General features: G+C 38.6%; 6 protein-coding genes across 6 annotated transcripts; 2 read left to right on the top strand and 4 right to left on the bottom strand.

Moving 5' to 3' along the window:
* Window positions 1-375: 375 nt before the first annotated feature.
* JH06_4211 (putative p-type ATPase) lies at window positions 376-1,972 on the bottom strand (the record flags this gene model as incomplete). The annotated part of the gene is given in 6 exon segments (XM_014670154.1): window positions 376-458; window positions 475-718; window positions 749-977; window positions 1,007-1,347; window positions 1,366-1,939; window positions 1,950-1,972. The coding sequence occupies 6 exon segments, from the start codon at window positions 1,970-1,972 to the stop codon at window positions 376-378; spliced, it is 1,494 nt and encodes a 497-aa protein (XP_014525640.1).
* Window positions 1,973-2,271: 299 nt separating this feature from the next.
* On the bottom strand, window positions 2,272-4,137 carry JH06_4210 (p-type ATPase superfamily; the record flags this gene model as incomplete). Its single annotated transcript, XM_014670153.1, has 8 exons — window positions 2,272-2,737; window positions 2,769-2,879; window positions 2,931-3,070; window positions 3,102-3,241; window positions 3,284-3,444; window positions 3,475-3,644; window positions 3,673-4,035; window positions 4,060-4,137. The coding sequence occupies 8 exons, from the start codon at window positions 4,135-4,137 to the stop codon at window positions 2,272-2,274; spliced, it is 1,629 nt and encodes a 542-aa protein (XP_014525639.1).
* Window positions 4,138-4,285: 148 nt separating this feature from the next.
* Window positions 4,286-5,327, bottom strand: JH06_4209 (acyl n-acyltransferase; the record flags this gene model as incomplete). The annotated part of the gene is given in 5 exon segments (XM_014670152.1): window positions 4,286-4,417; window positions 4,448-4,624; window positions 4,653-4,748; window positions 4,779-5,236; window positions 5,255-5,327. 5 exon segments carry the CDS (start codon window positions 5,325-5,327, stop codon window positions 4,286-4,288), a joined length of 936 nt encoding a protein of 311 aa, XP_014525638.1.
* A 1,374-nt stretch (window positions 5,328-6,701) lies between these two features.
* Window positions 6,702-7,442, top strand: JH06_4208 (hypothetical protein; the record flags this gene model as incomplete). The annotated part of the gene is made up of 3 exons (XM_014670151.1): window positions 6,702-6,820; window positions 6,850-7,354; window positions 7,383-7,442. 3 exons carry the CDS (start codon window positions 6,702-6,704, stop codon window positions 7,440-7,442), a joined length of 684 nt encoding a protein of 227 aa, XP_014525637.1.
* Window positions 7,443-8,481: 1,039 nt separating this feature from the next.
* On the top strand, window positions 8,482-9,382 carry JH06_4207 (elongation of very long chain fatty acids protein 4; the record flags this gene model as incomplete). The annotated part of the gene is made up of 5 exons (XM_014670150.1): window positions 8,482-8,533; window positions 8,565-8,836; window positions 8,890-9,191; window positions 9,223-9,321; window positions 9,352-9,382. The coding sequence occupies 5 exons, from the start codon at window positions 8,482-8,484 to the stop codon at window positions 9,380-9,382; spliced, it is 756 nt and encodes a 251-aa protein (XP_014525636.1).
* Window positions 9,383-9,395: 13 nt separating this feature from the next.
* Window positions 9,396-10,327, bottom strand: JH06_4206 (cyclin; the record flags this gene model as incomplete). Its single annotated transcript, XM_014670149.1, has 5 exons — window positions 9,396-9,828; window positions 9,858-9,975; window positions 10,006-10,088; window positions 10,120-10,237; window positions 10,270-10,327. The coding sequence occupies 5 exons, from the start codon at window positions 10,325-10,327 to the stop codon at window positions 9,396-9,398; spliced, it is 810 nt and encodes a 269-aa protein (XP_014525635.1).
* Between the last annotated feature and the right edge of the window lie 416 nt (window positions 10,328-10,743).

Genomic DNA, 10,743 nt, shown 5'->3' with positions numbered 1-10,743 from the left:
CATGAAGGCCAAACTACCTTCAAGCCCGATAACGCTGGTGTATCCAAGTTCCTTGTCAACTTGAAGAAGTAATTCTCCTGTTTCTTTCGGATGTTTGTTAACAATCACATTTAACGATTATTGCTAAACGGATATAGGAACGACCACTTGAGAAAGTACATCATTGTCCATGCTGTCAAGCTGCTTCAAGATTAGATGTTCTTGTTTCAATACTGACTGAACTGTCAAATTGACTTGTCTTGCCGCTTGTTGAACAGATTTCCCTTCATATCCACCAATCTTTCCGTTGGATAGCTTTCTGTATTCTTGAGCATTAATTTCCTACATTTGAATATCAAGATAGTACGAACATTCACAATCTGTGTTGGTGATGGATTAAACACAGTATTCAAAAACACCCATAGGAGGTTCCATAGAGAGAGAAAGATCACAAGGAAGAGAATCACGAGAAAGGTGTGCTATGAATCAAACTACTCTTGCTATCTTTCACAGGATTTTCAATCATCCCAATAAAGGAACCATATAGATCAAAACTCTCTGCAGGAAATGAAATAAACCCTGAAATGGTAGCCAAAGTGCCAATCCACAAAAGAATACTTAGAATGATAAAAGCAAAAAGGATAAGAGTGTGAATGGATGAAATAAAGAGAATCTTCACATTTGCAACGAGAACAAGAATAGTAAAGATAACAACTCCAAAATACGATGTACTTATTGTCTATTAATCATTACACACTCTAAACCAAACCATATTCCAGGATACATCGGTGTAGGAATCGATCCCATAATACAGATAACATAATCCTAGTATGATCCCTGATTCCATTATAGACATAACAATATTCAATGTGAAACTTGTTCGTGTTAATCGAGGATGGAACCATTTTGGATCATAAAGTTGAGGAACTCGAATCAGAAGCTCCTTGCTGCAAAAGAAATCAATTGCTGAGAGAGTTAATATCGGAACAGAAGTGAAGCTAGTTCATGATCATTTTTCAAGTCTTACTATGTGTTATAGAAATCAATTCCCCACGATGGCATCACTTTGAGCCCTGAAAATACAGTAATATAGGACAAGAGAAGGGTGATAATCGATAGCAGAGTATTCTTGTAGAGAAAATATAAGATCAGAGTTTGTAGACGCATTTCATTGGATTTCCCGTGAACAAATAACAACTTGCTGATATACCGAAACGAAGGCAAACCGACATCACAGTTGTTGTATGCTTGTAATCCTTCTTTCCCTTTGATACCAATCCCAATATCACTCTCTCGAATCATACCAATATCATTAGCTCCATCTCCTACACACAACACATGAATGGACTGAGAAGTCTTTCCATAACTCTGCTCTTAAAACCCTACCAATTTCCCGTATTCTTTCAATTGCATTGTGATTGCTTGTTTCTGATCCTTTCTCATTCTTGCTATGATAACTGACTGTGAGCTGCACAGACAACCCAAAAAGAGTCGTTTTAGAGAAGGAGCATCAGTGTTAACACCTTGAGCTTCTGCTGATTCCGAAGGACCGTCTTCAAACACTACATCCATCACACTCTCATCTACAAGAATCGAATTGTGACTATTGCTCTCTGAATACTCCGTCAGAACCTCCAAAAGAGTATCACGAAGGGATTGCGACGAACTTGTGAGGAGATTCGCTGCTGTTAATCGAACCAGTTCTTGTGAAGGATCAATTACACCAGCAGCCAGTGCAATAGCCTCTGCAGTATCAGCCTTATCTCCTGTAAGAATCCAGAATCGAACACCTGCTGTCTGGAGCTTCTTAATTGAGATGAATACGTCAGATACCAAATCATCTTGAATGGCAACAGCTCCGTGAAGTTGAAGATTGGTCTCCAACTGTCTCTGCATGTCACTAGGAACAGATGATGAGTATCCAGCTCTAGTGACAGTTTCCTGATCATGAATAGGTGCACTACTCATACCTTCCATTGCTCATATTCTTCATTTTTCAACTTCTTTCCTGCGAATACAAGAGTTCGATATGCTTGATGACTACATCGATTGACAAATCCATCTATCTGACTCTTCTCTTCTCCTGGAGTAATCAAAGGAAATACAGTAGAATCCGCACCCTATTTCTGATCCTGCTCCTCCACCAATACTTTGCATAACAACCATAGTTCCCCATTTCTCCGAATAATAATTGATGTCCGTTTTCGGTCACTCGTGAAAGGAAACCACTGTAACACTTCAATAGTCTGAAACAATCCACGAATCACGACTTCCAATCGAGCATGAGTCTGATCACGTTGATGGAACTCGTATCCAAAAAGTGCTACAGCATCTAGAAGAGCCTATATGACTAAGAGAATAAGCAACTACTCGTTCATCTTGAGATGAACAGAACACTTGAATATCTTCTTCCTGAGGTTGGATCCAATCATGGGATGAATTCTCTGCAAGACTAGTAATACAGAGTTCTGAGAATGAAGAGGATTTGGTGAGTGAATCAACCAAACTCTGACTTTGAGCATGAGAAATGGAATTCATGAATTCTGTTAGATCAGATGATACAGTATTCTTGATTGATAACGCTGAGTGATTTGTCAGCATGTTCAATAATAACATTGAAAGACAAGGATCTGTTGACGGCTCGATGGCATTCGTTGACTGAAGATTGCCAAGTGAGAATTCATGTAATGGAGTTGCCAAAGCAACTACACGGAGATTGTTCTCAGTAATCGTTCCTGTTTTGTCGGAGAGAATATGTCTACATGTGAATGAAGGAAATAGTAACCAACGTGACATGTCCCAATTCATCAATAATCCCCGCATTTCGAACCTGAATGTGATCATGAGCTGATTCATAACAATCAAGATCACTTTCCATAAAGAAGGTTTGTAAGAGAAGACTAGAGAGAAGAGAGATCAATAATAATTACGCAATCTCTACACACACATACAGGGATGCTGGTACTATCTGATAACACAACTGGAAATATACGAAGACATTCTTAATGAAATGAAGGAAAAAATTCTCTGTATTGACTTGAATGTTGGCTTTGGGTGTTGCATCCCAAATAACTGAAAGAATCGAACTAACCTAGATAATGATGAAAATGAGTAGAATGAACAATGCAAATGAAAATAAGTAGATAAAGCAAGTAAATGATCATATGATTCAAGAGAGTAAGTGTTTCAGACTCCTTCTTAGGCGGTTTGGTTTTGGTGGAATATTCAATTTTGGTTCTTCCTCCAACAGAAATGGCACACCCTACAATCCAATCTATAAATGGATATTCACAACGATGGATACCTGTGAAGACTAATCGACATCCTCGTAGAAGGATTGAAGTAATTGATAGTCGTTCAATAGATCCTTCTGTGGTGAGTTGGAAGGTACCATCAAATGAAGATGTCAACGCATTCTCTGCTTCACAGTAAATCACGGGCTGTTCGTTCAGAATCGATGGAACACTTCAGATGAATGACAAACCAATTACCAACGATTTCTGAGCTGTCAACGCTAGTGCAGTTTTCGTTTTAATATCTGTTTCACCATCAATGTTCGTTGTGGTTAGATAACACTGACTATTCTTTGATGCATCGCTTGTTGATAAGAGAACCATATCACATGGAATATCTTCATTTTTGTGTACTTTTATAATCTCTCCAACCTATATCTTATCAGTTACCAAAACATACACAAATCTCCTTCCACATTCTTTCTTTCCATTCATGTGTATTCGTATCCCAACATACCACTTTTCTTGAGTTCATTTCCTTGTCAGATTTGCGTCGTTTGTGTTCAAGGATCCCCATGTGAACTGCCTCAGCTCCGATAATGGTCAGCAGTGAAGGTAAACTGCTTGGAAGACCATTTGTTAGACTGATAGATGGAATGCACTGAAGAATGGAGACAAGAAGAAAGAAGATATTAGCTAGTTTGTATTTTGGATTAAATACATCCCATAAGTATAATGGAATGCAATTAAGGAGATTGTATCGTGTAGTTCGAATAGCATTGGTGCCATACACTGTATTTGCATCTCGATCACCACAAATTACCTCGAAATGAGTTAAAGCCAATACCAGTACCGTCTTGGGATATGTCGTTGATGACATTGGCAACTGTGCAGATGGAATTCTCTGATATCGGTTTCCAGGCATGACCAATCCACAAATATCACAAGATAGAGAATATCCACAATGCTTCGTTTCAACTCAGAATATCCTTTTTGAGTCCATTATTAGATACATATGTCTCTGAGCTTCACATACATCAAATAACAGAAATATGATATACAACAAACAACAATTAACGCTTTCGAGATTGAGAATTCCGAGCATTGATTATCGTATTAAGATAGTTACGGTACTTCGTAAGAATGCGATCCATTTCAGAAGGAGATAAGTTCTCCTTGTTGATGAGACAGAAGGGACAAATAAACTACAGATAATCAATCTATAGTGATAGTACTTCTTTGACGTTTGGTAGTCTGATACAACTTTTGTGAAAACCTCTAGGACATTTCGAACAGAAAATCAATGTTCCACTTCCCAAACAAATGGTACAGATGTCATCTTTAAAACTTGCATCCATATGATAGTACAAGTCAACAACCTCGGTGACCTTGACATAGGGGAAGTAAAAATTCTAATTCAAAGCATTCAACCAACTCTACATGAACCAATGATAGGTTATCAATATTATCTTCAAGTCGTTTCTCATCTTCTGGATTAAACCGAGTAATCGGATTCAGAGGAGGATTCTTGACCAGCTAGATGTGAAGCAACAAACTGTTTAGTACCTCTTCATAAGCTTTGTCGAGGTTGTAATCACAGTTCACAATCACTTCAAAAACATTCTCAACAACATCAGCTGGGAAAATAGAAATAAACGAATCCAAATCTTCTTCCCGAATTCGATCAGGATCCCACAAACGATCTTGTGGTGTTCGTTTCTTTTGTGTGGCAATACTAAGTGCAGGATCAAAAGGTTTCACATCGGCCTGATAACGAGTACCCTCCCGCGCAGAATGATGAGGATACTCATCCTCAGTCTCATCAGTATCTTCTGATTCCAATTCTTGTTCCGATTCACTCTTCTCTGATTCCACTTTCACAGCTTTTGATTCCAAACAAGTTGAAGGAGGAGATCCCGGACGCTTCGCTTGAGAAATTTGCTTTGGCTCCTTAACTGATGACAATTTGATTATCACCTTGGGAGCAACGGATCCAGAGAGAAATTGATTTCGATCTTGTAAACCTATTCATAAGTAATGACGATTATCGGTACTCATGGGAACGAGACTGTATCGACCTTTTTTGGCAACTAACCAATTATCATTGACAAACATACAGGTGTGATCTGCAATTGAGGACGAAAACATTTCTTTTATGATTATTAGAATGCTCTCCAAATGAACACTGTACATCTCTATAGATGCCAGAGATAGAGGATAAGAAAGCCGATTGCCTTGTGTAGTTGATGCATGGTTACTAGGAAAGGTACTACAAATTGTAGCAATCTAGAATTCAATTTCAGGAATAACTATCAACGCTTTCCGTTAGTCTGGTGAAATCTTGATATACTTCCTTCTTAACAGCAATATATGCCTGTTTGCATGACTCTACGATGATACATTCGCTTCAAATCTACCATCTATTGGATACTTGACCACATTATTCATAGCCTTCTCTATCATTCTACTATATGTATCGAAGTCAACTATTAATTAAAATAGAATCCAAGCAGCACAAGAGCCTGTCGAATCAAATCCTCGGTTTTCATAGTTTACGAAAATCTTCATGAGTTCTCCTGTCCTTGATATAGAGTGAAGAAGGTCTTTTGAAGGGAAGAGCGTATCATTAGCCACCATCGCAGCTATCTGAACTGTAATATCATTGCAATGGGTTAGAGTCGACAGAATCTGTTTGCACCGATTAATCTACATGGTTATGAAGCAAACAAACATACATCTTCCTCTTCGTAAGGTCGCAACCAACTAACCAGATCATCGATCAGAAGACTATTAATTGCTGTTGATGCTAATGTTATAATCTACTTCTTATTCCTATCCTCAAACTCCACCTTATTAATCTGAGAAACACTTGGAGTATCAAATTCCATTATAAATTTGAGAAAATGAAAGATGACCAAGAATCCCAATGAACCTGAGTTCTGTCTGATGTACCTTCCATAGAATCTAGATATCAAATATTACTCTTTTCATGAGTTTCTAAGATATGTCTCTTTGTCATTCAAACCCTCGTCATTCATGGAAGAAGCAAATATCACTGACGAGTGGGAAATTAGTAAAGAGAATGTCGTACCATTGAAGCAAGGTCGTTCAATACAGTCTTTGAACTCTGCTCTGAAAATGGGCCCTCCGCAACATAATCAAAGGCTCGAATTAATGAGAAAGTATGATGTGGATACAAAGAATGATAGTAAGAGAACAAGAGCAAGCCATCGATGATTACGTTGGAAGTGACCCTATAAAGCCATGGCAATCGTAGAAATCTTTGGATTTGAAATAGTAAGTAGATATATCAAGTGGATGCAGCAACACTATCCTACAGATACTCGTGCTTATATAAATGTTATTGAGAGATGTTTGCAGAAATTCTCCGATAGTCCTTTGTATACACAAGATATGCGCTTTTTACACATCTGGATCACTTACATCAATTCTCTTGATTTTCAGAATGCGAAACAGACTTTTTCCTTTATGCGGTCACGGGGAATCGGAACAAAGTATGCACTATTCTATTTGGCCGAGACGATTGTCTATGAACAAAACTGTGACTATGAACAGACAGAACGTATCTACCAGGAAGGGATTATGAAGTAAGAATAAGATTGGTAGTTTCCAATAGATGTTCCGATCCGGAGAATCTGATAAAGAAAAACCAGTATCAATTTCACAGACGTATGAGGCGGAAATGTATCAATATCTGCAAAGAACAGCGTGATAAGGGACTTTCTGAAGATCCTATCTTGTCTCCTGTGGAAGAAAATGGTGTTACCATGCAAGCACTACGTCGATTAGCACAACTAGCAAAAAATACGGTGTCCACAGGCACAAATCGGAATTTCGGAGTATTTCAAGAAATTCGTGGGGATCAGAATGACCCTTCCTGTCGCCCATCTCAAGGACTTTCACTTCCTCCAAGCCAACCAACGGGTCTTCAGTTTTCGATCTGTGGGGATACAGATACGGGAGAGGTAAATCAAGGAGAATTACCATGGAAACGATTTGAAGGTGTTTCTACTCAGAGTAAAGAGAACGAACGAGTAACGGAGAAGTGGAGTGCGGTGCGACTAACTCAACGACCTGGTTCTGTGAAAAAGCAACCTACTCCATTTGCCGTGTATTCTGAAGTGAGAATGCGATGGATTTGTTACATAGACAACAATTGATCCACCAGCTCCTTCTGTTCGAATGCTTCAGCGAGAGACAAAGTACTGATTAGATGAGAGAGTTCACTTCTAGACAGCCATTTGGATTCAACAGAGATTTGTTCATTCAAGGCTCGGCTATCACAGATGAGCTATCATTTGAAGAGTATCGAGCTAAGTTCTATTCTGTTCAAACATCTCAACCTCCTCTTCAAACTCCTAAGAGAATGCCTTCAGATGATAATGATATGGATTGTGAAAGCAGTGGTGTAGAGATGGAGAAAGCAGGCACAATAATTCATGATCCTGTACGAAGGAAACTTGATTTTGGGACCATAACACCATTAGCAAAGGAAATGCGAGCCTTATCCCTAACAGAGGATCTGAGTGAGGAGTTAACAGTTAACACACGAGGAGTTTTGAATGAAATGTCAGATATCTTTGGAAGGTAAGAAGTAAGTGAGATGAAGTTATATCTAGCAAGGATTGGGCAACCAAACAAGAGAAACCTCCCGTCTTTGATATCATGTCAACAGTAAAGAAGTCACAGAAACGAGATCTTCCATTTCAATTGTATCAGCCGCCTGTGGTGGATGCGGATGAAGAGTATGATAAAGAGAATCAACCTGTATCATATGAGAGTCGCTTCTCGCGGGTAATGGAACCTAAAACACACGAGTCCGAAACTATGAGTGACAAACGACGTGCAACAGAGCCTTATCGAAGTGTTGTTGCTGATGTTGATATGGATGAGGAAGGAAGTCTTACTCGGCAGGACTCGGAGTACATTCAGCAACTACTGGCATCGCAAGCCCATAGTCGCAAATCTTCTTCTTCGGTTAATAATCGAATCAGTGATCAAGATGATACTCATTCGTTCATGACTGGAAGGAGAGATACTGCCGATATGAGGCTCTTGATGGGTCTTCAAGAGCTCATTGATAAATCCAATGACACTGAGTACTATTGTTTGTTACAGCCAATTCCCGCGGGACTTGCGAATACGTCAAACAGAAAAGATGCTACGACAGAGATACTTCCTTACGTCGGCTGCTTTTATAGATGCGTTATCTCTATTTGTGTCTAGGAATCATTTTTTTTCTTGAAGCATGTCTTTTCTTGGAATTGATACAACTGCTGTAATTCGAAACTTTCAGCTTCGTAGGTACAGCTTTTCTAGTATTATGGATAGATGACTATCTGCAATCCCTTCCGCTGACGGATATGCGATCTATGATCCTCCTAAATGTATTTTACTTTGTGGCAATATTCGTATTGACAAAGATCATGAAGAAACGAGAAGCTTTTAATCCTCGCAAGTTCATGATCTTCTACAATTTCACATGTATGTGTCTTGCCACTTACTGTTTTGTCGGAATGGTATGGTTTTACTATTCTAAAGGCAATGCATTCACTTGCCAGACAGTTGATTTTGATACAAACGATTCCAAATGGCTTGCTCATGTAGAGAATGAAATAGAGATCAATCCTAGTTTATTTACATTTACTATGTGCAGAAGTATTGGGAGTACATTGATACTTTCCTCTTCGTTTTACGCAAATCGTTCCGTCAAGTTACTTTCCTTCACGTCTATCACCACAGCAGTGTAACAGCTGTTGTTCGACTCTTTCTCATGACATACCCTGGAGGTGACAATTGCATTTTGGTTATTGCCAATTCATTTATTCATATGCTCATGTATACACACTACTTGTGTAGTGTTTTGAAGATGAAATGTTGGTGGCGATCCTACTTGACCAAGTTGCAACTTATCCAATTCCTTATTATTACCTACGTCAATGTTGTAGATCTAATAAAGTAATGGTATTGAGAGTTCGTTACAATACAGGGGAAATTGTCAGATTCCAACATGGATGAACTACTTGATGATCGGATATATGATCACAATGATCGTATTATTCTCTCGTTTCTATATTAGTCGTTACTTGTAAGAATGGAGTGGAAAGGTGATGGGTAGAACAGCTCCAGCAAAACCGAAGGAAGCATAACCTACTAGATGTATTACTCTGGATAAGTGTTTGTACAAACATACGACTCACAATGCACATTTACGGGTGATGCTTTGATTTGCTGTTTGGGAGTATCTGGATACTTTTCTTTAAATAGTTGCCAAAGAACCTCATAACAAGGAGCAGCTTCATCAAAACTTGTACAAGTCTTATTCTCCAATTCCATATTCCAAGTTGGAACAATATTAATAGCCCTACGTGAAGCAATGATAATTGCTACTGCTTGTTGAGAAGGCGAAAAATCAGAAAAGTGAGGTTCCAGGAGAGATAGACGAAGGAAAAAATCCAAGTACTGATTGACATATCGCATCAAATCATGGGAACAAGGATTTCCATTGTAGGTATCTCCTTCAACTAAAACACCAATTACTGCAAACATATTCAAATAATGAGAAACACACACACATCCAAAGTCCCATCGTAATCTAGAGTAAATAGAAAGCGTTATCGATACTCCTCGATCACATAACGTTCATATTCCATCATCTCCGTTCCTGATGAAAAGAGGGAACCTGATGTTCCAAAGAAGTAAGAAAAGGAAGGAACGTTTATTTCTTTTTCTTCGTATTTTGCTACGGATCATAAATACCGGTAAAACCGACCAGCTAGAAGAAGACACATTACACCGACCTTTCCTTGTACCTTGATATCACTCACAAACTTTCCAGAAATTCGGTCATAATATCTGATACCTCAGATCTGATTAACTATCCTACTCAATACCAACAAAACATGTAGAAAAGTGTAAAGAGAATTTCTCGGTTGTTTCCAACATAAACTTCAAGACACTTTCCCGCTTTCGTGAAGACTGGCTCTCCTCCCTTACTGGCTTATCTTCACATTACAAATAGGAAAATTAACTATACTTGTTCGTTCCTTCTGTTTCATAACTCGAAGTAATCGTTGGAGGTCCACCAACTTCATGCAACCGATTTCTTTCTATGCAGTTAGAAGGATGTATCAACGAAATACCCGATCCATTATTATGTCGGATACGCCGCTTCCGTCCCACTTAGGTAGGTGACAATTAGCTTCGAAAGTGAACTTGAAAACCGGTTCTTTGTGCACAATTAATCTGGAGATTGATGCTTAATATAATTATCCTTCTCTTCTCCAGGTATTATTGAAGGATGAATTTGAAAACCTTGTCGACAATGAAACTCCCCTCTTTTCCCACCAATTGCTCAAAACAGTATTAGTATTTCTACTTAGTGAGGTGGATACAAAAACCTATATTCTTATGGAACAAACACATCACTTGTCGTTCTCAGCTACATGGAACATATCATACAAATCGCTTTCTTTCGGAGAAACCTCTTCTACAACGACTTCAATATTGT

Source organism: Blastocystis sp. subtype 4, assembly GCF_000743755.1.
Source record: "Blastocystis sp. subtype 4 strain WR1 chromosome Unknown seqid_0322, whole genome shotgun sequence".
Taxonomy (NCBI): Eukaryota; class Bigyra; order Opalinata; family Blastocystidae; genus Blastocystis; species Blastocystis sp. subtype 4.
Note: the sequence above shows the minus strand (reverse complement) of the source record. Positions and strands in the feature narration are given on the sequence as shown.